This window comes from Erinaceus europaeus, chromosome 10, assembly GCF_950295315.1.
Source record: "Erinaceus europaeus chromosome 10, mEriEur2.1, whole genome shotgun sequence".
Lineage (NCBI taxonomy): Eukaryota > Metazoa > Chordata > Mammalia > Eulipotyphla > Erinaceidae > Erinaceus > Erinaceus europaeus.
In genome coordinates, this window is record NC_080171.1 from 74406515 (window position 1) to 74433106 (window position 26592).

A 26592-nucleotide genomic window follows, 5' to 3' on the forward strand; every position below is an offset into this window, starting at 1 on the left:
GAGGGGGATAGAGAAGAGGAGAAAGAGAGACAGAGAGACATGTATCTCAGAGAGCCAAGGGAAGTTTATTGGAAGGAAAGCTGGGAATGACTAACAGACAAGGGAGTCAGAGCAGGAGGAGTGAACCAGAGTCCGGGCTTATACTGGGTCCCACACACCAGCAGGTTTTTATACCCAGCAAAGGTAAAATTTGGTGGTTGGGGTGGGGGGTGGTAGAATTGTGAGGCAGGAAGGTTGGGTAGTTGCTATCTATGCTGCTTCTCCTTCTTTGTGTGTGTGTGTGTGTGTGTGTGTGTGTGTGTGTGTGTGTGTGTGTGTGTGTGTGTGCCTGTCTATCTCTTTCTTTGTCTCTAACATTCTAGAGGGGAAAAAAATCTCCTGAGTCCTAGCAGTAACCCTGTTGGAAAAAAAAAAAAAATTTAAATTATGGAGGGAGTTGGGCAGTAGTGCAGCAGGTTAAGCACACGTGGTGTGAAGCACAAGGACTAGTGTTAAGGACCCCAGTTCAAGCCCCCGGCTCCCCCCCTGCAGGGGAGTCGCTTCACAAGCAGTGAAGCAGGTCTGCAGGTGTCTATCTTTCTGTCCTCCTTTGTGTCTTCCCTTCCTCTCTCCATTTCTCTCTGTCCTATCCAACAACTATGACAACAATAATAACTACAACAATAAAACAACAAGGGCAACAAAAGGGAATAAATAAATACTTATAAAAAACATTAGATTAAAAAATCTGGCTGGGGAGACAGCACAATGATTATGCAGAGAGCCTTTCATGCCTGGGACACCAATGGCCTCAGGTTTAATCCCCAGCACAACCATAAGCCAGAGTTGAGCAGTGCTCTGGTGAGATAAATAAATAGATTTAAAAAATTAATACACTAAGATCATAGGATACTATTGGGAGGATATTGTCTAGGTAAGGATATTGTGGGGCCAGGTGGTGGCACACCTGCTTGAGTGCACATGTTACAGTGTGCAAGGACCTGAGTTCAAACCCCCAAGTCCCCACCATCAAGGGAGAAGCTTCATTAGTGGTGAAGCAGTGCTGTGGATGTCTCTCTTCCTTTTTTTTTTAATATTTATTTATTCATTTTCCCTTTTTGTTGCCCTTGTTGTTTTTATTGTTATAGTTATTATTGTTGTTGTTATTGATGTCGTCGTTGTTGGATAGAACAGAGAGAAATGGAGAGAGGAGGGGAAGACAGGGGGAGAAAGATAGACACCTGCACACTTGTTACACCTCTTGTGAAGCGACTCCCCTGCAGGTGGGGAGCCAGGGGCTTGAACCGGGATCTTTGTGCTGGTCCTTGTGCTTTGTGCCACATGCGCTTAACCCGCTGTGCTACCACCTGACTCCCATCTCTCTTCCTTTCTATCTCCTTCTCCCTCTCCATTTCTGGCTGTCTCTAAGGATAATTTAAAAAGAGAGAGAGAGATTGTGGAGTGCTTTGGCCATACTAGGAGCCCCTGACATGAATGTTTGTTTTGAAAGACATTTATTGAATAGCAAATTCATTTTAGGGCTTTTACTTGTCACCATTTTGAAGCCAAATGAGGGCCCACTGCCCAGGATCATAGAAAGCCAAATACTTTCACAGCAGCTTTTATAAAAAGGGGAAAATATTCATTTATTGCCTTTCAAACCTGTAGTGGAGGCAGGAGTTACTAATCAAATCAAATTCACACTGCCCCAAAGAGAGTGCATGTATTAAGGTAGAAGGGGGGGGGGGGGTTAGATAGCATAATGGTTATGCAAACAGACCCTCATGCCTGAAGCTCCAAAGTCCCAGGTTCAATCCCGTGTACCACCATAAACCAGAGCTGAGCAGTGCTCTGGTAAAAATAAATCAATCAATGTCTAAGAGAGAGAGAGAGAGGGAGAGAGAAAGAGAAGAAGTAGGGAGTGGCTGGCAAAGGGCTTCCATGCCTGGGGCTGTTTTTAAGGCCACCTGGGGAGAGGTCAGAGGTGTTCAGGTTTCCTCTGATTTCCTTCCTTTTGTGTGGCCTTTTCTGAATTTCCTCTAAAACAAAGTCTACAGTTGGTCTTTGAGTGATTATTATTTTGTAGGAATGAGAGGGGCAGGAATTCCTTGAGTAGGTGGAGGAGTTTGACTAAGAGTTGTGCTTTTAATCTTCCAAATTCAGTTTTAGCATATTTACTGCTGGAGAGCACTAACAGTTAAATTGAATCCCCGAGGGGAGATTACATAATGTTATGCAAATGAGTTCATACTTGAGGCACTAGAGATACCAGGTTCAATCCCCAGCATCACCATAAACCAGAGTTGAGCAGTGCTCTGGTTAAAAAAAAGAAAGAAAGAAAGAAAAGAAAAGAAAAGAAAAGAAAAGAAAAGAAAAGAAAAGAAAAGAAAAGAAAAGAAAAGAAAAAGAGAAAGGGGGCCAGGTAGTAGCACACCTGGTTAAGTGCACATATTACAGCGTGCAGGGACCCAGGGTTAAGCCCCTGGTCCCCATCTTCAGGGGCAAAGCTTCACAAGTAGTGAAGCAGGCCTGCAGGTGTCTCTATTTTATTATTTTATTTTATTTTTTTATTTTATTGTCTCCAGGGTTGTTGCTGGGGCTTGGTGCCTGCACTATGAATCCACTGCTCCTGGAGGCTATTTTTTCACATTTTTGTTTCCCTTGTTGTTATTATTGTTATTGTTGTTGCTGCTGGTGTTGGATAGAACAGAGAGAAACCGAGAAAGGAGGGGAAGAGAAAGATAGATAGATACCTGCAGACATACTTCACCACTTGTGATGTAACCCCCCCCCCCCCGAAGGTGGGGAGCGGGGACTTGAACCAGGATCCTAATGCAGGTCCTTGTGCGTAGGTATTTCTCTATCTCTCCTCCTCCCCTTTCAATTTCTCTCTGTCTCTGTCCAATAATAAATACAATAAAAATACCTTTTGAAAATAAATAAATGTAATCCAGTATGTCTGTCTCAGGTCACTTCCTCTCTGGCCAAGGTCATTTCAGACTGCCTTGCGCCTGTCCTTTTGGGATCATGGTTTCCAGTTTATCATGTCACACAAATATAGTGATAATTTTTTATTTTTAACTTTAGCTATGGTTAATGGTGGTACTAGAGATTGAACCAGGGAATTGGAACCCTTAGGCATGAAAGCCTTTTGCAGAACTATTTTATTATCTCTCCATCCAGTAGTTATTGTTTATTATTATTATTTTTCACTATCAGAGTTATTGCTGGGCTCCAAGCCTGCATAACAAATCTACCTCTCCTGGTGGTGATTTATTCTTTTCCCATATATATATGGAGAGAGAGAGAGAGAAAGAAAGAGACATTGAGAGGGAAGGTGAGCTATCTCTCTGGCCCCTGGTGGTTTGATTCATTATATACATTCTGTCCATACCCCAAACACCTGAAAGTTTATTTTTCTGCTTTTTACTAAAGTTGAAGGGGGGGGGAGTGGTCAGGTGGTGGCATGCCCTTTTTTTTTTTTTAAAGATTTTATTTATTTATTAATGAGAAAGATAGGAGGAGAGAAAGAACCAGACATCACTCTGGTACATGTGCTGCCGGCGCTTGAACTCAGGACCTCCTGCTTGAGAGTCAAGCGCTTTATCCACTGTGCCACCTCCTAGACCATGTTGGCATACCCATTTTATCAATGTGCAAGGACCCAGGTTCAAGTCCCCAGTTCCCACCTGCAGTGGGGTGAAGCAGGTCTGAAGATGTCTTTCTCTTCCTCTCTATCTCCCCTACCCTTCTTGATTTATTTGTCTCTATCCAGTAAGAAAAGAAAATAAATTAAGTTGAAGCAATTTTTTTTTTTTTGGGGGGAAGCATATTCCCTTATGAAAGCATGAGGTAGGAGCCCACATATTACAGTGTGCAAGGACCAAGGTTCAAGTCCCCAATCTCCACCTGCAGGGAGGAAACTTTGTGCTATAGTGCTGTAGCTATAAATCTCCCCTCTCTTTTATAGAGAAATTTAATTAATTAATTAATTAATTAATTAAATTTTCTTACCAGAGCACTGCTCAACTCTGGCTTATGTTGGTGTGGGGAATAGAACCTGGGACTTTGGAGCCTCTGGCATGAGAGTCTCTTTGCAGAACCATTATGTAATCTACCTCTACCCCCAAATGTCTCTCTGTCTCTCCCTTCTTCATTTCTCTGTCTCTACCTAATACATAAGAAATAAATAAATGACAAAAAATAAATAAAAAGATATGGAGAAACACATCAAGAGTGTTGGGAAGAAACCAGAGTCATCTGTAATCTTGTATCCAGGTTGGAGAAGGAGCCAAGGAAAGTCAAGGGTAGGGAGTTTATATTGGGACCATTACATCCAGGCCTTTTTTTTTTTTTTTAAACCAGAGCACTGCTCAGCTCTGGTTTATTATGGTAGTGCGGGGTGGGGAGTGGGGTTGGGACTGAACCTGGAATTTTGGGGCCTCAGGCATAAAATCTGTTTGTATAACCATTATGCTGTCTACCCCCACCACATCCAGACTTACCTTTTAAAATGTTTATTTATTTATTTATTCATTTTCTTTTGTTGCCCTTGTTTTATTGTTGTAGTTATTATTGTTATTATTATTGATGTCATCATTGTTGGATAGGACAGAGAGAAATGGAGAGAGGAGGGGAAAACAGAGGGGGAGAGAAAGAGAGACACCTGCAGACCTGCTTGATCACCTGTGAAGCGACTCCCCTGCAGGTGGAGAGCTGGGGGGCTTGAAGCGGGATCCTTACACCGGACTCCCTAAGACTTATTTTTAATTTGCTGGGAGGCCCAGCTCTTTTGTGGCAATTTCAGTGAACCCCAGCCCTATCATCTGTCCAGCCTGTTAACCTTATTTGCAAGTCCTTTCATTGGGTTGTAAGAGCACCCCATTTTGCTGGGAACTCACTGGCCTTGCTGTAGGGTGGATGAGGGACCGAGATTCTGCAGTTTCTCTGTCAACAGGGCTTGTATGTTTCCATAAGCTCTTGTGTATGGTGGTGCTGAGTATTGAATGTGGGACCTTGGAGCCTCAGGTATGAAAGTCATTTGTAGAACCATTATGTCTCCCCAGCCCCTCTCTTTTAGAGACAAGAGTTGCTGCTTCCTTGCCTCCAATGCAGCCCTACCCCACCCCCCTCCTCAGGGCTGGATTCTTCATCCCCATGTATTCCCAGAGAATTAGTAGGGCTATTCTTGTTTTTTGTTTTTTTTTTTTTAAATTACCTTTATTTATTTATTGGATAGAGACAGCCAGAAATCAAGAAGGAAGGGGGAGATAGAGAGGGAGAGAGACAGAGAGACACCTGCAGCACTACTTCACCACTTGTGAAGCTTTCCCCCTGCAGGTGGGGACCGGGGGCTTAAACCTGGGTCCTTGCATATTGTAACATGTGCACTCAACCAGGTGCGCCACCACCCAGCCCCTATTCTTGTTTTTTTATTATTTCCTTTTGCTGACCTTGTTCTATTGTTGTAGTTATTATTGTTGTCGTCGTTGTTGGATAGGACAGAGAGAAATGGAGAGAGAAGGGGAAGACAGGGGGAGAGAAAGAGAGACTACCTGTAGACCTGCTTCACTGCTTGTGAAGCAACTCCCCTGCAGGTGGGGAGCCAGGGGCTCGAACTGGGATTCTTATGCTGGTCCTTGTGCTTTGTGCCACCTTCACTTAACCTGCTGCACTACTGCCCAACTCCCAATTGTTTTTTTAAAAATATTTCATCTATTTATTCCCTTTTGTTGCCCTTATTTTTTTTTCTTTATTGTTGTAGTTATTGTTGTTGTTATTGATATTGTTGTTGGGTAGGGCAGAAAGAAATGGAGAGAGGAGGGGAAGACAAGGGGAGTGAAAGATAGACACCTGAAGACCAGCTTCACCACTTGTGAAGCAACTCCCCTGCATGTGGAGAGCCAGTGGCTCGAACCAGGATCCTTGAGTTGGTCCTTGCACTCTGCACCAGCTGTGCTTAACCAGCTGCGCTACCGCCCAACTCCCCCCCCCCTTTTTTTTTTTCATGTTTAAAATTGCTTTTAGATGCAGCACTGGAATTTGTTTTATTTTTTTTTTATTTATTTTTTTATTTAAGAAAGGATTAGTGAACAAAAGCATAAGGTAGGAGGGGTACAACTCCACACAATTCCCACCACCCAATCCCCATAACCCACCCCCTCCCATGGTAGCTTTCCCATTCTCTATCCCTCTGGGAGCATGGACCCAGGGTCGTTGAGGGTTGCAGAAGGTAGAAGGTCTGGCTTCTGTAATTGCTTCCCCGCTGAACATGGGCGTTGACTCCCCTTTTTTTTTTAACAGAGCACTCCTCAGCTCTGGCTTATGGTGGTATTGGGGATTGAACCTGGGACCTTGGAGCCTCAGGCATAAGAATCTCTTTGCAGAACCATTATATTATCTCCCCAGCCATATCTTCATTTAAAAAATTATTTATTTTATTTTTGAGAGAGATACAGAGGGAAACTCCAGAGCACTGCTCAGCTCTGGTTTATGGTGGTGCGGGGGATTGAACCTGGGACTTAGGAGCCTCAGGCATGAGAAGTCTATTTGCATAACCATTATGATATCTCCCTCACCCCCTTCATTTTTTTTTACCCCCCTTCATTTTTTAAAAGATTTATTTTTGAGAGAGTCAGAGAGAGAAGAGCCAGAGCTTTGTCGCATAGTGTAGCCAAGAACTGAACTTTTGGCCTCCGGGCATCATGCATGCATGCAAATGTTGTGCTCTGAACATGTGGAACTTTCTCCCAAGTCCAACAAAGATTTCTGTCTGTCTGCTTACTCTTAGGTCTCCTCTCTCCCAGAATCAAGTAAAAGACCTCCCTTATGGGTTTTTCCTAATCCTCTTGGCGCCTCTCAGTTCATACTTTGGACTGCAGATGGTTATCTTCTCCTATCTCAAAAATGTTCACCTTCTGCATTCTTTCTGCGAACAGAATTAGAGCCCAGGTTCTTTTTCCACGCATAACCTCTACCACCTAGCAAAACCAACACACAACACACAGTCACAGATGAATGTATCACAATTTTCCATTCCTCTCCATTGTCTCTGTGGTTTGCTTAGGCTGGAATTACATGAAAATGCCATCTCCCTTTCTTCATTGAAAACTGAAAGAGAAAAAGCAGAGAGAAGTCTGTGCTATGTTTAATTATCCAAGTTGTTGTAGAAGGAGGTGAGATAAGAAAATAATTTTGATATTATTTAACTAGAGCACTGCTCAGCTCTGGGGATTGAACCTTAGACCTCAGAGCCTCAGGCATGAAAGTCTTTTGCAGAACCATTATTCCCCCAGTTCCCAAACTATGCCATCTTTCAAATAATGGTGAAAATATCACTTCTTTCTTACCGTCATAGCTGATTTCTTCTTTCCGTGTACTTTTACAATACGCCATAGGTACTTTTGTACGAATTCTAATTTTTGTGTTAAAATGTGACAATCTCATACCAACTTGAAATTTATTTTGAAATTGAAATAAACTCCATAGCATTTAGATTGATGGCTTTTTCACTGGTGGGACCCCAAGATGTTGCTGGAACAAAATGATGTCTTGTGGCCTGGGGGGTGTCTTAGTGGTGAAGACTCTCAAGCATGAGGTCCTGAATTCAATTCCTGACATTGAATGTGCCAGAGTAAAGTTCTGGTTCTTGTTTGCACACACCCCCTACATAGATACATATACTCTTTCATTCTCTCCCTGTCTCTCAAGCAAGTACATAGATAAATATTTTTTTAAAAAATAACTATTAAAAAATAATAAATAAATAAAAATAAAAAATAACTATTATTGTTTACTCCTCTGGCGGGACTTACCAGGAAACACATTCTAAGGCCTGGTTCAAATGGAGAACACATTATACAGTGAATTAACATCAGTTAGATAAACAGGTCAAACACAAACATTTTTCTTTGCTGTGCTCTTATTCATCTTTTTTTTTTTTTCACTTTATTTATTTGCCTCCAGGGTTATTGCTGGGGCTCTGAGCCAGCACTATGAATTCACTGCTCCTGGAGGCTATTTTTTCCCTTTTGTTACCCTTGTTGTTTATCATTGTTGTTGTTATTATTGTTATTGCTGTCATCATTGTTGGATAGGACATAGAGAAATCGAGAGAGGAGGGGAAGACAGAGAGGGGAAGAGAAAAATTGACACCTGCAGTCCTGCTTCACTGCTTGTGAAGCAGTGAGGAGCTGGGGGCTTGAACAGGGATCCTTGAGCCGGTCCTTGCGCTTCGCACCATGAGCACTAAACCCACTGCTTTACCACCCGGCCCCCTTTTGTTCACCTTTTTAAACTGCTTAGACTTCGCTGGTGCACTGGGCAGCTATGGGCCCGTCCATCCTGACTGCTCAGAAGAAAGGCTACCAGAGACTCTGGGAGAGTTGAGGCCATCAGATGGTCCCCTGGGACAGTGGCCTGGAGGCTCTCCAGCCACAAGCTCTGCAGGAGCCATAATCACTGTCACCTGGTGCTGGCAGGACCTCAGACTCATCAGCAATGCCCGCTGTTGGCTCACATTGGAGGGCATAACCATAGCCAGGAGAGCAGATAGGCCAAACTCAACCAGGTGCACCATCACCTGACCCTTAGAGATGTGTCTTAAAAAGACTTGTCTCTGAATAGAAAATTATGTCATACAGCTTTCAGTTATCCAGGACTGAAGAGTTTAAGCCTTGTAGCTCTTTTTGCCAAAAGGCTTATATTTATTATATATGAGAGACAAGAGAGTTTCCAGTGAGGCATTGAGAAAGAGAGCAGCCAGAGGCCACTGATGTGATTGACGCTGAGGGCTGAACCAGGAACCTTATGCATCTCAGATATGTAGCTCCCATGCTCTCTGCCATTGGAGCCATTTTCTCAGCTGCATTCCAGTTTCCTCTTCCCTCTCCTCCTTCTTCTCCATCTCCTTGGGATCAGTGCCTATACTATAGATCTACTGCTCCTACGGGCCATTTTTTTCTTTCTACTCTCCCCTTTTTCTTTCTATTATTATTATTTATTCCTATTACTGTTGTTATTTTTACCAGAGTACTGCTTAACTCTGGCTTATGGTAGTGCTAAGGCTTGAACCTGGGAACTCACAGCCTCAGGCATGAGGGACTTTTTTCATTAACCATTTTGCTATCTCCCCAGCCCTTTTTCTCCTTTATTAATTGATAGGACAGAGAGAAATTGAAAGGGGGAGGGGAGATACAGAGGAAGAGAGATACCTACAGACCTGCTTCACCACTCACAAAGAATCCCCCCCATGCAGGTGGGGAGTGGGGGCTCAAACCCAGGACCTTGAACACAGTAATGTGTACTTAACCAGGTGCACCAGCGCCCAGCCCCTCCAGCTGTTCTTGTGATCCAACATGAAGTAAAGCAGTACAGCCATACTTCCAATAGCCTCACACGCACTTGGAAACACCAAACAGATGTTGCTTGAGCTGACCAGATTGGAATCCGAATCCATTGTACGTTTCCAAGTCAGCATTATCAGGGGCCAGCCAGTCCAACAATCTAGTAACACAAGGTGTGTGCATATATGAGTGGGTACATATTCCTGTGTCTCCAGAGCCACACACTGGTGCGTGTCTCTGTGTGTGTGGGTTCACAGCCTTCATGGGATCAGCCCCTGTCACTTTTATCCTACTCTTGGTGCTAATGGGCATGGGTGACGTGCACTCAGCCCCACCTCCCACACTGTCTAGGCGTTTGTACTCCTTCACACTTGGACTTGAGAATCTTAGTCATGAACTACTGACTTGGTTTCTTTCTATGATTCTAGTTCTTTTCCAGAAATATTTTATTTATTGGATAGAGGCAGAGATTGAGAGAGGGAAGGGGGAGAGAGAGAGAGAAAGAGAGAGCTTTAGCATTGCTTCAGTACTTGTGAAACCTCCCCCCTGCATTTAAGATTTGAACTCAGGTCTGCCAGGCTAGCGTAGGGGTGCCTCTTCCCGGGCATGTACTCTCTGGGTTGGAGAGAACTTGATTGGAGTCAGCCTGGGCTGCTACTCACTCAGCGATGAGAGAGAGATGACTCAGGAACAGACTTGTGGTGGCGAGGCAATTCGGTTCTTTATTGATCAGAGGGCCAAGGCTTTTAAAGGTCGGACCCGGAAGTGGCAAGTCAGAAACGGAAATGGCTAGGAAAGGGGCGGAAAAAGACAAAAGGGAGCTGGGAAGGTAGGAACTTCCTTAGCAACTGTTGCAAGGGTTTTAACTGGTAGGATTAATAATACTACCCTGCAGGCAGGGAGGGTCTTGAGGGTAGAAAGAAGATAGATCAAAGGAATGGAATGGGTGGGGATCTTTCAGGCAAAACAATTATTGTATTTCGCATAGTTGTAACAGCCCCTCAACAACAAATTTAAATTAGCACACATGAGTTAGTTACTTGGGACTGTCGTAACAAAATATCACAGAATGGCTGACTTAAGCAACAGAAATTTATTTTTCATAGCTTAGAAGTATTAAGACCAAGGTATTCTCAAAGATTGTTTTCTTCTGAAGACTCTTGGCTCACAGACAGCTACCTTTTTCCCTGTCCTTCTCTCTGAGTGTCTTCTTACAAAACCTGGAAGCAATCCAGGTGTCCAATAACAGATGAGTGGCTGAGAAAATTGTGGAATACTATGGAATACTACTCAGCTATGAAAAATAATGAATTCACCTTCACCTCATCTTGGATGGAGCTTGAAAGAATCATGTGAAGTGAAATAAGTCAGAAACAGAAAGATGAATATGGGATGATCTCACTCATGGACAGAAATTGAGAAATAAAAACAGAAGGGGAAACAAAGCAGAACTTGGACTGGGTTTGGTGTACTGCACCAAACAAAACAAAGGACTCTGGGGGATGGTTTCAGGTCCTGGTATCTGATGTGGGAGGAGAACCTAGGCTGGGGTGTATGTATGTTTAGAGTGTTTTGCATAGAAATTTGCATATTTACTATCAACTGTATATACTGTAAATCATTAATTCCCCCCAATTAAAAAAAAACAGGGGCCAGGCGATGGCATACCCAACAAAGTGAACATATTAAAAATGTACAAGGAACCAGAGTCCTCACCGATAAGAGGGACAATTAAGGAGTGGTTAAGCAGAGCTTCAGGTGTCTTGTCTTACTCTTTATCTCCCCCCTCCCTCTCAATTTCTTTTTTTTTCCCTTCCCAAAGCAATGTAGAAGGTTTCCTTTTTTTTTTTTTTCTTTTTTCTTTTTTTTATTGGGGAATTAATGTTTTACATTCAACAATAAGTACAATAGTTTGTGCATGCATAACATATTGTTATGTTTCCCATTGTATTGTTTCCCATATAACAATACAACCCCCACTAGGTCCTCTGAATCCTTCTTGGACCTGTATTCTCCCCACCCATCCACCCCAGACCCTCTCAATTTCTATCTCTATCCAAAAAGAAATTTAAAAATACTTTTTTTTAAGTTTTCTTTTTTTCTATAACTATTATTATTATTATTTCCTCCAGCGTTATTGCTGGGGCTTAGTGCCTGCACCATGAATCCACTGCTCCCGGAGGCCATTTTTCCCATTTTTGTTCCCCTTATTGTAGTTGTTATTGTTGTTATAGCTGCTGTTGTTGGATAGGATACAGAGAAATGGAGAGAGGAGGGGAAGACAGAGAGGAGAGAAAGATAGACACCTGCAGACCTGCTTCAAAGCGACCCCCCTGCAGGTGGGGAGCTGGGGGCTCGAATCAGGATCCTTACGCCAATCCTTGCGCTTTGCGTCATGTGTGCTTAACCTGCTGCACTACCGCCCAGCCCCTTATTATTTTGTTTTACCAGAGCACTGCTCAACTCCGGCTTATGGTGGTGTGAAGGATTGAACCTGGAACCTGTGAGCCTCAGGCATAAGAGTCTGTTTGCATAACCATTATGTTATCTCCCCTGCCCTAAAAATACTTTTAAATAATAATAGTAAAAAAAATAAATAAAAGATAATTCATTAGATTAGGACCTGCTCTACTAGACTTACTTTACCTTAGCCATGTCTTTAAAGTCCCTGTCTCCAAATGCAGCTGCCTTCTGAGAATAGTGGAAGGTTAGGATCCAACATATGAAGTCAGCCCAGGACACCACAATATACCAAGTCATTGCATTTATACTAACTCTGTGCTGTCTAGTTCATCAGTCCATGTCTCAGGGTATCAATTACACATGCACACTGTGACCACAGGTCTTTAGCAGGTGTGTTGGTGTTACCAAGTATATGTCCTCGTCCACACACACACACAGCAAAGTGTGTCACTGTGGTACCTCCTTGTCTCCCATAGTCAACCCTACATGACAGTCAGTGAAAATCCCCAGAAGAGGATAGTGGGCACCAAGGTGCCAGTGTAGCCAAGAAGCAAGCAGTGTCAACATAGCAAGTGAAACTGGACACGTCTGATCAGAAGAGTTGAAAACAGCGATGTCAGCTACCAGGGAGTTGGCTTTGTGGGTAGAATGTTGGGCTTGCATGCTGAAGGGCCCAGGTTCAACTGCTGGCATTGCACATGCCCGAGCAGTGTTCTGGCCTTTCTATCTCTTTAGCTCACATTATAAAAATTTATCTTAAAAAATATATAATTTTATAATTTTTTATTTTATAGGTATTTTTTGTTTTTAATATTTTATTTCTTTTAAAGTTGGGCAGGGTTAGATAGCATAATGGTTCTGCAAAGAGACTCTCATGCCTAAGTTTCCAAAGTCCCAGGTTCAGTCCCCTGCATCACCATAAGCCAGAGCTGAACAGTGCTCTGATAAAAAATAAATAAATAAATAAAGTTTATTTTTGGTTAGAGACAGGAATTGAGAGGGAAGGAGGAGATAGATAGATAGATAGATAGATAGATAGATAGATAGACAGATAGATATGTCTCTAGTACTGTTAAATCAACCTGCTAGGGACCAAGGGCTTGAACCTGTATTCTTTAGTTCTGTAATGTGTAGGCTCAAGCAGGTGCACCACCACTTACTTGACCCCTATTTTATTTTCAATGAAAGAGATACAGAGTAGGGAGTTGGGTGGTAGTGCAGTGGGTTAAGCGCATGTGGCGCAAAGCACAAGGACCAGCGTAAGGATCCCGGTTTGAGCCCCCGGCTCCCCACCTGCAGGGCAGTTGCTTCACAAGCGGTGAAGCAGGTCTGCAGGTGTCTACCTTTCTCTCCCCCTCTCTGTCTTCCCCTCCTCTTTCAATTTCTCTCTGTCCTATCCAACATCGACGACATCAACAACAACAATAACTACAACAATAAAATAACAAGGGCAACAAAAGGGAATAAATAAATATTAAAAAAAAAGAGATACAGAGCAAAAGATACATAAGCACTGCTCTGCTCTGGTTTATGGTGGTGCTGAGGATTGAACCTGTACCTGGGACCTTGGAGCCTCACCTCAGGCTTGAGAGTCTTTTGTAGAACCATTATGCTGTCTCCCCCGCCCAAAAATAAATCTCTAAAAATGGGATCATCAAAGATACATTAAGTCTTGCTGGACACTGAGTAGAAACTATATTGAAGAACTCCAATGAGCATACAAAGTAAGTTAATGAAAAGTTACCTCAGTATATTTTAGTTGGAATTGCATTAAGGTGGCCTGGGAGGTGGTGTAGTGGCTACTGCTGTGGATTCTCAAATGTGAGGTCAGGTGTTCAATCCCCAGCATCACATATGCCAGAGTGATGCCCTGGCCTCTCTCTGTTACCTTCCTCTCTTTCTCAGTAATGATTAAGTAAGTCTTAGGCTCTGAAGTCCCAGGTTCAATCCCCTGTACTACCATAAACCAGAGCTGAGCAGTGTTCAGGTAAAAAATAAGTAAATAAATACACAAGGTCTAGAAGACAGCATAATGACTGTGCAAATGACTGGAGCCTCTGAAGTTCCAGATTCAATCCCCAGTACCATCATCAGCCAGAGCTGAGCAGAGCTCTGGTCTTTTTATGTATCTGTCTCTCTGTATTATCTCTCACTAAAATAAATATTTTTAAGTTCAGTGATAAACAATAAATCATAAAAAATGCACTAGGAATATAAAGCCTGTCATTTGGTTTGAAAACTATAATTAAAAAAACAAAAAAGAAAAAGACCAATCCAGATCATTGTGGCTAGTGGTAGGGTCAAAGCACTGAAGTCACTTGCCTTCTTGAACATAGGAAATTGGAGGTGCCCCTTTTACTGTCAGTGAATGGCCACCTTATTGTTGAAGTAGCTGGCAGATGAAGGCATGACTGGGAATTTTACACTTGGGCTCCCAGGACTAGTTAAGTGCTACTTATTGCTGATGAAAAAATTTTTTGAGAGTTTTTTTTTTAAAGATTTATTTATGAGAAAGATAGGAGAGAAAGAACTAGACATCACTCTGGGATGTCTAGTTCATATCATGTGCTGCCTGGGATTGAATTCCAGACCTCTTTATCCACTGTGCCATCTCCTGATCAGCTTTTTTATGGTAGTTCAAGGGATTGAACCCTACCCTTTGACATCTTTTTCTAGAACAACCCCATCAAAAGTTTGAAGAAGTGAGTGAAATCACAAGATGGCGAGCAGGGGCAGATAGCATAACGGTTATGAAAAGAGAATCATGCTTGAGGTTCTGAAGTCCCAGGTTCAGTCCTCCACACTGCCATAAGCTAGAGCTGAACAGTGCTCTGTTAAGGAAAGAAGGAAGGAAGGAAGGAACGAAGAAAGGAAGGAACGAAGGAAGGAAGGAAGGAAAGAAAGAGTATTATGTGTATTTAACCAGATGTGCCACCATGTTGCCCTCTATAACTTTTTTTTTAAAAAAAGGATTTTTACTCCATATCTTGTTATCTGATGAGGAAGGCAGGTAAATGATGTTCGAATACTCTTGATAAAGGTTTAAACAAAGAAGAGTAGTGCTCTGTCTTTCTAATTTGTTGTAGTAGTAAACTAAGTATACAATCTTCCTCCCCTTTTATTTCCCTCTTTCCTCTTGATTTCTGTCTCTATTCAATAAATAATAAATAAAATATAAATTTTAAAACTTTATTTACTTATTTGATAGGAAAGAGAAGTTAAGAGGGAAAGGTAGTAGAGAGGGAGAGACAGAGAGAGACACCTGCAGCACTGCATCACCACTTGTGAAGTTGGTCCCCGCCTGCAGAGAGGAAGTTTCACGAGTGGTGAAGCAGGGCTGCAGGTGTCTCTGTCTCTCTCTCTCTCTGTCACCCCCTTCCCTCTCACTTTTTGGCTGTCTATTCAATAATAAAGATAACAAAAAAAGGGAGGGAGGGAGAGAAAGAGCTCTCTTACTCAACCTGAAACTCGCTTTCCATCAGGGTTCCATTCTCCTCCTATCAACATCTTTCTTCCTTCCTTCCTTCCTTCCTTCCTTCCTTCCTTCCTTCCTTCCTTCCTTCCTTTCTTTCTCTTTTTCTAAGATTTTATTTATTTATTCATGAACAAGAGGAGAGAGAGATAAAGAGAGAACCAGACATCACTATGTGCTACTGGGGATTAAACTCAGGATCTCACACTCGAGAGTCCAGTGCTTTATCCACTGCACCACCTCCCAGACCACAACATTGCACATTTCTTTTCTTTTCTCTTTTTTTATTTATAAAAAGGAAACACTGGCAAAACCATAGGATAAGAGGGGTACAACTCCATAGAATTCCTACCACCAGAACTCCATATCCTATCCCCTCCCCTCCCCTGATAGCTTTCCTATTCTTTATTCCTCTGGGAATATGGACCCAAGGTCATTGTGCGATGCAGAAGGTGGAAGGTCTGGCTTCTGGAATTGCTTTCTTGATGAGCATGGGCATTGACAGGTTGATCCATTCTCCCAGCCTGCCTTTCTCTTTCCCTAGTGGCTCTGGGGAATTGGAGCTCCAGGACACATTGGTGGGGTTGTTTGTCCAGGGAAGTCTGGTTGGCATCATGCTGGCATCTGGAACCTGGTGGCTGAAAAGAGAGTTAACATACAAAACCAAACAAGTTGCTGACTAATCATGAACCTAAAGGCTGGAATAGTGCAGATGAAGAGTTGCAGGGTCTCCGTTCTGTAGATAGGCGTTAGACATATTTTAGTTATATTCCAAAGGGCCTGTGGCTATACTAGTTTTTTTTTTTTTCCTCTCAGCCTGAAATATGATATGCAGGTGGATATTGTCTGGGGAGATGATGTCATGGCTAGAAAAAGTACCCCAGATAACATCAAATCGATGGGGTTTATAGTCAACAATATTTATACACCTTTCCCATTTTTAGGAACATTGCACATTGCTGTCCCAGCTCAGGGAGAGAATAGACAGGGACTGGCACAGGACTCATCTAACGAGTGAGCTGAGACATGAAGGTCTGTTAACTGCTGTATCCTCAGTCACATCCCAGAAAATGTGTGTGTTGGGGGAGGGTAGTATACTTAAAAAAGAAACATAAAAAAATAAAAATATCCAGGGCTGGGTGCGGGCGCCTGATAACCACACACGTAACCATGTACAAGGACTCAAGTTCAAACCCCTGGTCCCTCAGTTGCAGGGGTGGAAGCTTCATGAGTGGTGACGTAGTGCTACAGGTATCTCTCCTCATCTCTCCCTCTCTACTCTCATTTTCTGTCTCTATCCAAAATAAATAAAAATTTTAATTTAAAAAAAGGGCCAGGGAAATAGCATTAAACACTTTTCATGCCTGACCTCTGAAGTCCCCGGTTAAGCCAAACCTGGGAAGTGCTCTCTGGTTTACCAATCCCTCTACCTCCACCCCCAGTCTCTCTCTCTCTCTCTATCTCTCTCTCTCTCTCGATTCTTTTTTATATTTTATCTATTTTGGGTAGAGACAGAGAAATTGAAAGGGAGGAAAAGTCAGAGAGAAACCTACAGCACTATTTTGCTATTTGTGACGCTTCCTTCTTGCAGGTGGGGTCGAGGGGCTTGAACCTCAGTCCTTGCTCACTGTAACATGTGCTCTCTACTGGGTGCACCACTGCCTGGCTCCTGTGTCTCTCACTGTATTTCTCTTTCAATAATATATACATATATATAGCCCTCACCTTTTAGTTCAACTTGTCTCCTGGAATATCTGAGAAATGCTTTAATAAAAAAGCTTGCTCACTGTGTGCTGTGTAATTATACACAGTTATATCCTTACATCACAGAGATGTCCTTAATAACATTTGAATGAGTTTTTGAAAAGCCTTGTCATTGGCCAGAGCAAGCCTAAACATGCTGCTTGTGGAAATACTGTATGGTTTAAGCTCTGAAGGAGCAAGGTTTCACCAGTATTGTGTGCTAAGTGCCGCCTTTGTCTTGTTTTTGCTAATTTTTTCCCTTCCTTTATAAAGCATTTTATTTATTTTTTATTTTGTTGGCTAGAGACAGGGATATTGAGATGAGGAGATGGGGAGAGAGAGAGAGAGGAGGTGGAGGCCTGCAGCACTACTTCACCACTCACGAAGCCTCCCCCCTGCAGGGGGGCACTGGGGGCTTAAATCTGGGTCCTGGTACATGTTAATATGTGTACTCAACCAGGTATGCCAACACCCAGCCCCATTAATACAAAGTTATTTTATGGGGGCCAGGTGGTGGTGCACCTGGTTGAGCCCACGTGTTACAATGCTCAAGGACCCAGGTTCAAGCCTCCAGTCCCCACCTGCAGGGGGAAATCTTTGCAAGTGGTGAAGCTACAGGTGTCTCTCTCCCTCCCTTTCAATTTCTCTCTATCTCTATCCAATAAATAAATAAAGATAATAGAAAAATATTTTTTAAGTTATTTTTTTATTATCAGGTACTATTGTTTTTTATCAGGACACTGCTCAGCTCTGGTTTATATGCTGCTAGGGATTGAGCCTAGGACCTGGGAGCCTCAGGCATGAAAGGCTTTTTTTTTTTTTTTTAATACTAGGAATTGGAGAGAGTGAAAGAAAAGCAGATATTTTCGTACATGCATGAGCTGCTGGGGACTGAATTTGAGACCTCATGCTTGAGAGCCCAACACTTTATTCACTGTGCCACCTCCAGGACCACTGACCGTCTTTGGCGTAACCATTATGCTATCTCCCCAATTTTTTTTCTCCCTGGTTGAGTAGCAGAGTGAAATAGACCATAGCATCTCAAAGTTTCCTCCAGTGCTGTAGGGGCTGGGCTTGAACCTTGAGCTTGCACGTGGGTAAGCAGTGCACTATCCAAGAAAGCTATCTCAACAGCCTGAGAATTTGATTGTTTTTATTATGATAAAATACACAGTACAAAATTTACCTTTTTTTGTTTGTTTGTTTTTGTTTTTTCTCTGTCCTACTTAATCAAGTGGAAAAAGAAAGAGAGACAGACAGAAAGAAAGGAAATGGCCACCAGGAGCATTCTAAGTTTATATTTTAGTGCTTTTCCCATACAAAGGTCATTACATACTACACTCCTGAACCTTCTCATCATTATAAACTGAAATTCTGTGCAGTCCAATTAACTCCCCATTTTTCTCCCCACTCAACCACTAGTAACCAGTGCTCTCCTGTTTCGTAAAAGTAGAACCCTAAGATATGTGTCCTTTTGTATCTGATTGAACTCATCTTTGGCAATTTGATTTTATGCATTCTGTCTATCTATCTATCTATCTATCTGTCTATATCTATTTTTACCAGGAGCAGTGCTTGGCTCCGGCTGATGGTATTGCTGGGGATTGAACCTGGCTCTGTAGAGCCTCAGGCAGGAGAGTCTGTTTGCATGGTCAGTATGCTGTTTCCCCTGCTTTTATGCATACTTTTCTAACAGACTACTCTGGGTTTGCAGAGGATAAAATACTGGTCTGTCTTTGTGATCTCAAGTTTGCTCCCAGCTTTCCATGTGCCAGAGTAATGCTCTGGTTGTCTACCCCACCCTTTTTCTTTTTTTTTTTTTTTCCCCCCACTTCCAGGGTTATTGCTGGGGCTAGGTGCTGGCACCGAATTCACTGCTACTGGTGGCCATTTTTTTCTTTCTTTCTCCACTTTATTAAGTAGGACAGAGAGAAATTGAGAGAGGAGAGGGAGATAGAGGAGAGAGAAAGATAGATACTTGCAGCTTCCTTTACTGCTTGTGAAGTGTCCCTGCTACAGTAGGGAGTGGGGGCTCAAACCTGGGTCCTTTGTATGGGTCCTTGTGCACAGCACTATGTGCACTTAACCAGATGCACTACTACCCAGCCCCCCCTCCCTTTAGCTAAATAAAATGTATACTAAAAAAAAAAAACTTAATTGTCTAAAGTTATAGTTCTGGAATCCTTTGTCCAAAGTGCAATGGAGTTTACCAAACTGATATGATGTGGCACTTGGAACAGAGCTTCATTTCAGTCACACTGGGGAGAAAATTCCTCACCCATGAAATATTAAACAGTAATAATAATAAGCCACTTTCTACTTAATGGTGAATTGAACCTGGGACCTCAGAGCCTCAGGCATGAAAGTCTTGCAGAACTACTGTGCTGTCTCCCTCACCTGCCAATGATGGTTTGAATTTGAATTCTTTAACGCAGGAGCCCTGGATTCAAAACGCCACCTCCAGTCCCCAGTAACATCAGGAGAGTTTGCTTTTGGAATTCAATTAGAGCTCCTTTGGGAAGGGTCCCTCAAAAAAAGAGAGACTGAAAGGAAGAGAGAGGGTGTTGGTGGGCAGAAATATGTCATTTGAATGTGAGTAAAGTATCAGCATGCTGAAATTGCCCATTTCCTACCCTAGACAATCCCCCTGCATTGTCTAGACATTGCTTTTGGAATTGCGCTTTTCCGGTTTTTACTAAAATGGTCTGTTCCACCGTGATGGCGTATGATGTCTTGCCAGTGTCCTCAGAGGTGGTCAGGCACCCCCAGAGGAACCCTGGCCAGGAGCCGGAGGGGGCATTTGGTTGGCTGGTCCTGTTTTCCTTGTTCGGTCCTGGCTGGATTGCTGCCGGGTGCTGGGGAGCCAGGGAGGGCAGAACCTGGTCCTTGTCTGCCTTTCACTGAAAGATGCAATGTGTGTCTGGGTGACAGAGAGCGCCACCCTTAGGCCCATGTGAGGCCAAGTCCGTGGTCGGCTGGTATGCTTTTGCAGGATGCAAACCGTTTCCCGTAAATAACAAAACAAAACAAAACAAAACAAAACAAACAAACAAAAAAGCAACTAATCATGCAAAATCAGCACATCGTGCATTCTGCAATTTGGTCAGCAGAGCTACATGCTATTTCTTCCCTGTAATTCTTTCTTGCACATCCTGAACCATCAATATATATTCTTTTTTATTATTATTAATAATAATACAAGAAAAGAAAGAAAAAGAGGGGAGGGGAGAAGGAAGGTTGCCATCCAGTGGAGAAACAAGTAATTCCAGGTTCCATTCACAGGAAAAAGAAAATGTAGGCTGAAATACGACTTCACTATTTTCATTTGGCTGGGGGATTTTTTTTTTTTTTTTTTTAGTGACATCCGGAGCCAAAAGTGTATGGTGTGCCTTTAAGGAACCCAGTAGCTCTGCAAACTTCAGTATAGTCAGTGCTCCCCCTTCTCCCGGGCTGGCGAGGAAAGTGTTAATTCCTTATTTGTACACTTTTTTCTCCCCCCGACTTCCTTCCTATTCACTTCATTAAATCTAGAGGCAGTTCAGCATGGGAGCCGTCTCTGGGTGTTGAATTAGGGCTCGTACTCTTGGGCAGCTAACACGTCACCACCAGTCGGAAAACTGGGGTTTTGCTCCTGTGATTTATTTCATTATTGTGCTGGTAAAAAAAGGTTTGGAAGGGAATTCTGTGTGGGGGTAGGACTTTTAGCCTTGTGTAGCAAGTTTTTTTTTTTTTTTTTTTGGTTGTTGTTGTGTGCCTCCCACCCCACCCCCTTAGCACTCGAGTTGATTCAGTTTCAGCCAGTTTAATAAATGCTTTTATTTTTTTAAATAACAGTTTTAAATGTTCCCTGATTTATCTTATTATTTTTTAATTACTTACGTGCAGGAGTCATCTTCCTTCACTCTTGCAAACTGCACTGGGAAATGTGCAGTGGGTTGATTTCCATGAGAAAAAGACTCTCAGGACCCCCCCCCCCAATATAAAGTAACTGCTTAAGGATGTGTTGGGGGGGGTCTTTGGGGAGGAGGGGAGTTGTTTTGTAGAGCTCTGCATTCCTGCATAAAACCTTTAATGGAAGGGGGAAGGGAGGAGGAGAATGGTCAATACTTTGTGTGTTTCCTTGTGAATCCCAACCGGGAATTTACTGGGAATCTGCACATATTAGCAATTGTAATAAAAACCTTTCCTCTCGATCTTTCGGGGGGTTTTGTTTTGTTTTGTTTTTGTTTTTGTCTCTTAGAGCTACCCCCAGATTTAGAACTCTAAGAGCCCGAATATCACAAGTTTATGCTTTGCTCCCCCCCCCCTTTTTTTCCCTTCAGAATTCAGGGGTGGGGGCTAAGAGTAGAAGTATCCTTTTCACAACTCCCCCCCCCTTCATTTATCCCACAGAAAAGAAAGCCGACGAGAAAAAAAATTTACAGCATGAAACTGAAAGTGAAGTATCACAGTGGCTCCGGGGATTTTCTCTAAAGAGAAGAATAACATATTGTATTAAAATATCCGGACTTGAGACCATCACGTTGCTTTTGCGGAACATGCATTTAATGAGAAAATTCTTTTATTAAAAAAAAAAAATCATCCGAGGTTGCTTCACAACCAAGCAGCCTATTTTCTTTTTAAAAGCACTAAAATGAGGTTTTTCAATAACCAAAAGCAGCATACCGTATTTTTCTTTTTCAAAAAAGATCGATTTGAATATTAATGTGTTTTCTTATTGGCTTAATTGTGAAAATGCCAGCAAGAATCAGCATGCACCTGAGCTAAAGGAGCTCTAATTCTGCTGCCTGAGTAATAAGGAGGGGGAAATATGATAAGTAGTTGTCAATATTAAAACAGGCTGAAGGAGGAAGGCTTCAGGCCTTGTAGTAGGTAGAATGAAACAGCAGATTTGAGTATCCACAATCCTTCCCGTATTCAATTTTCAGTAAAATAAAATTACTTGTATATGAAAACATAGCCTTTCCCCAGCTCTCTTTTTTTTTCCTGATCAGCTGATGAAGAGACTAGCAGCTCGCTGCTTTGCTGGCTTGTTAATTTTATCCCCACTAACTGTGATTTCCGATAGCCGGCCTGCTGATAGTGGTAAGGTAAATATCCTTTTTCGTTGCCGTCTTGAAGATTCCGTAGAAGTACATCCCAGGCATGTGTAGGTGTGTGACACATCAAAAGCTGGTGTGCTCCGTCTTTCTGTGTGCAGCTGGGTGCTTGAGGAGAGCAGTACCATTAACTGTTGACAGCCTTGCATGCTGTATTTATTATTAGCATGTGCAGCCTCCAAGAACTGGGGGACAATTTCCTTGTCTTCCTCATTCTTTTAACTGTAGTGTTTTGAGCTGGATAGTGGGTTTCATGCTTTTTAGGCAAATGAATATTAATGAAATAACGTGGAGGTTTTTTTTTTTTCTGTTATTTTTTCTTCTTCCTTCTTCCTCTTCTTTTTTCCTTTTTTTTCTTTTTTCTCATAACTCATCTATCTCGCCTCCTTCATAGTTGGTTATCTGAACACTATAGGATCGGAATGGAATTGTCTTTTGATTATTAAGGCCTAGGCTCAGACAGTCCCTTAGGATTCTGATGTGTATGCATGTTGCTTCGATGGGTTTGCACATTGGAAGATACATAGGAAACATATATATTTTTTCTAACCCCCCCCCCCCCCGGGCATTTTTAATATGCCAGGTTGTTCTGTGTTCTGCACCAGGTTTCCCTCACAAAACCTTTCTTTTTCAGGAGGCATTGTGCACAAGTGAAAGAAATTATGTCTGAGCTGTAATCACTCTTTATATTGATTGTTATACTCACATGATCATAAATATTAGCCATGTTTGGTGCTGTGGAGAAATGAAGGTAATTGCCTTATGATTAGAGCTCTTTCAGCTACGAGAAAGGATTGATTAGCATTTGCATACTGGAGGCAATATTGAGGGGCCGGAGAACAAATAACAACATCAGTTATTTCGTGTGAGAAAGCAATCTGGAAATGTAATTTAAAGGTTTTTTGTTTTTTTTTAATCTTTTCCATGTTCAGATTTTCCTTTATCTTTTTTTTCCCCTTTTTATTTTTCTTATTTTCTTAAGTTTCGAGATCAAGCAGGGGTGGGGGGAAAGTTTAAAGTTCTGGGTCTGTCACATGGATCTTCTAGCCATTTAAGAACAGGTTTCTTTTCTACCTGGTTGTGTTTATAGCTATTTTATTATCTCTCTGCATTAGTGCTCCTGGCTCTGGTTTAAAGCAAGCGTTTCCAGGTAATTGGAAAAAAAAAGTGTTTGTTGTTTGTGAGTGTGTGTGTTCTTATCGGATGATTTCAGTTCTTTCTTTTTCCTTTCTCTCTCTCTCTCTCTTTTTTTAACCGAGGAATGTGGCTTTGTACTTCCCAGTTTCCTTGTTTTACTAATTGCTTCTTAGAACAAATCTGGAAGGAATTTTGATTTACGTTATGAATCATGAATACATTGATGTAAAATCTGAAAGAAGAAAAGGTCAAAGCTTATATTATTGGAAAAGATGTTTTATTAAGAAGTATTTTTTTTTTTTCAAACAACCTTTTTGTTGTTGCCCACGCCACCCCACCCCAGTTACAGTAATGAAACAATTAAGGTCTTTAAAAAAAATTTTTTTTTTTATAGTGAGCTACAGTTTCATTTGGATTCTGTGATCTTCAACCATGTAAATGTTATATATCTTTCAGTTCTTGTCTTGATTTTTTTCTTTCCTGTTGGTTTTGGGCCTTCCATGTATTTTGCTCATGACATAGAGTTGGCCTAACGATGACTTTATCCAATATGGAGGTCTTCCCCCAACTTCACTGATGACTGGGAGGTGGCTGCTTCTTCTTCTTTTTTTTAAATTTCATTTTATTCTAACTATTCAAATTGAAATGTCTTTTGTCTTGGTTATTTCCTGGCCTTGACTTTCCCCACCACCACCCTCTGCATCCTACCCACAGGCCATCGAAGACGGCAATTTGGAAGAGATGGAAGAGGAGGTCCGGCTCAAGAAGCGCAAAAGACGAAGAAATGTGGAGAAAGACCCTGCCAAAGAAGATGTGGAAAAGGCTAAGAAGAGGAGAGGCCGCCCCCCAGCAGAGAAACTGTCACCCAATCCTCCCAAACTGACCAAGCAGATGAACGCCATCATTGATACTGTGATCAACTACAAGGACAGGTGAGTTCCTCCTCCCTTCATCTTCACCTTCATGGAGTCTTAAGGGGCAGTATGTTGAAAGACAGGATTTATTTAGGTGTCTGTGTGTGGTGGTGGTGGTGGTGGCGGCGGCTGTAGGGGCTGTTCTAGGTTCTTTCTACTTTGCGTTTTCTGTCTTTCATTCCAAAAGGTAGTAAGTAGCTTTGTACTGTCTTCAGGTGGTTGCTTTCACTATCTTGTAGGCTATTCTGCCAGGTATTATTGAAGGTATTTGGAAATAAGAATTTAAATAACAAATGAATCTCAAGCTTGAGGAGGATTTGTAAGAAGGGCCCCAAAATAACATTACTTATGTGGAAAAGGCTGGAATGGGGATGTCAGAATAAAATTCTATTTTTGGATTGAGTCCTTAAAGGAAAAAAAAGTCCTTGTGTATTTAACGTGACTATTGCATAGTAAGACTGTTTAAAACCAAATGGTTGCTTTTGTCAGAAATACTGCTCTTTCTTCCAACACACTTGATTTTTTTTTTTTTTCTGCACTTGAGTCCTTCTCTTCTTCCTAATATTACTAGGTGGACAACATGGTATTTCAGGCAAACTTAACTCTTTCCTGAAACTCCTGAGTTTTGAGAAATCTGTACCAGTCACTGTTCCCCGACCATCTTATTTACTAAATTAAATTTTTTATTTTTATTTATTTTTTATTTACCAGAGCACTGTTTAGGTCTGACTTACAGTGGGGCTGGGGGTTGAACCTGGGAATAACCACTATGCTACCTGCCCAGCCCTCTCTAGAACATTTTAAGCATGAACAATCATTTGAAAAGCTAAGGTGGATAAGCTAGTTGGGCTACGTTTTGGTTAGTTACTCAGTGTTAGTTGATAAGGTGTTAACAGGAAGATCACATCACCTCCTTTCAGTTAGGAAAGTGATAAGAAATAAATCATTTTATTTCTCTAAAATTGCACAGTGGCATTAAATCAGTTGCCAAGTAGTAAATTTAGTCACCAGAATTTCTTGACCCAAGCCCATGTTGCTGTGTAGACCTGAAACAGTTGCAGCCAAACAGCTGAGTTGTGATTTTGAGTTTTAGTTTCCACTGTGACTTGAGTACTTTTTTTTTTTTAACCAAGAAGAAAACCTCATTATAAAGATCAAGTAGTCTAAAAAGCAAGAAAATTTCCACCAATGAGTTTTGTTTTTAAGTCTCTATTGTATTACCTGTGAGATGTTTGCAGAAACCTTGGAGGTGGGGGAGGAAGGGAGGTAGGAAAAAATGTGATTTAGAGCATAAGAATCTTTGTGACCGCCTGGCCCCTAGAGGGTAAGAATCTTTGTATCTCCTTACCTACTAGATAGTTCTTCTTCCTTTCCAAAAATATTTATTTATGTCTGATAGGACAGGAAGAATTGAGAGGGAAAGGGGAGATAAACACCTGCAGCATTGCTTCACCACTTGGGAAGCTTCCTCCATGGGCTTGAATCCGAGTTCTTGCACATGGTAGTATGTATGTGTTCACCACCATGCCTACCCCCTCCCTTTTTTGTTAAATGCGCCTCTGTTAAGAATTCCAAAGTAGGGCTGGGGAGAAGATAATGATTATGCAAACAGACTTCCATGCCTGAGGCTCCTAAATTTAATCCCCAGCACCACCAGGAGCCAGAACAGAGTAGTGCTCAGGTTTTAATAATAATAACAACAACAGCAACAACAACAATATATTCTAAAGTGGCCAGAAAACCTTGACACAGGGATGATTGCCATCAGAAAAGGATTGTTTGGCCAGAAGTCTGTTTGTTCTCTGTTTAGATGGAGCACTCAAATTTCCTCAACCAAGAAGCAGTGACTCTGTCAAGTTTCTGTCCAGCCCCATCTCCCCCTTCCCATCCCCCAGCCTTTCTGGCAGATTTGCCACAGGTGGGAACAGATTCCAGGCAGCAGGCTTGGACAGTTCCACAGTCTTGTGTCAGTCCCTGGTGTAAAGAAAAGCGAGTAGCACTCTGGGTATACCTGTAGTTTTTTGTTTTTTTCTTTTTCCTTAGAGAATCTGTTTCCTTGACCAGGTGTGGCCTGACATCTGACTGGCAATTTATTACCTCCTGTGTGAGTCTGCACCTCTCCCCAGCTGTCACACCTAGAGGTTCCTCCTGGGCAGTCCTTGGAGATGAGATTGAGTAGATGGACCTCTGATTCTGGCGTGATGGTTGTCTCCTCTTGTGGTGTGAGAAAGGTCATCCGCATTGGCCCCAGGGAATACAGATTTTCAACCGATTTCCTATCTTGGCTCCTGTTGCTTTAGAAAAAGAAAAAGGAAAAAAAAAAAAAAGCTGCAAGCACAGAAAATGGGAGAGATTTCTGATCAAACCTTAGGGTGCTTTCTCCCCTATCTTTATGAAAAACTTGAAGCTCTGGAAGCATGGGGCAGGAGCAAGGAAGTGGG

General features: G+C 42.1%; 1 protein-coding gene and 1 long non-coding RNA gene across 10 annotated transcripts in view; one reads left to right on the top strand and one right to left on the bottom strand.

The window, feature by feature from the left end:
- SMARCA2 (SWI/SNF related, matrix associated, actin dependent regulator of chromatin, subfamily a, member 2) overlaps nucleotides 1–26592 on the top strand; it is a 277308-nt gene that overhangs the window by 212038 nt on the left and 38678 nt on the right. For 8 of the 9 annotated variants that reach the window (XR_009552039.1, XR_009552040.1, XM_060199759.1 and 5 more), the window contains exon 28: nucleotides 23952–24169. Coding sequence is in view for 7 of the 9 variants with exons in the window: in XM_060199759.1 (XP_060055742.1) it covers nucleotides 23952–24169 (218 nt within the window). In the remaining 2 variants the exon portion in view is untranslated. Of the gene's footprint in view, nucleotides 1–20518; nucleotides 20659–21393; nucleotides 22092–23951; nucleotides 24170–26592 lie in introns of those variants that run through there. The other variant, XM_060199765.1, reaches the window with a different exon arrangement.
- LOC132540758 (uncharacterized) lies at nucleotides 6982–8478 on the bottom strand. The gene is made up of 2 exons (XR_009551904.1): nucleotides 8267–8478; nucleotides 6982–7089 (listed from the first exon to the last, which is right to left on the bottom strand). It is a non-coding gene; the product is annotated as an uncharacterized LOC132540758 (long non-coding RNA).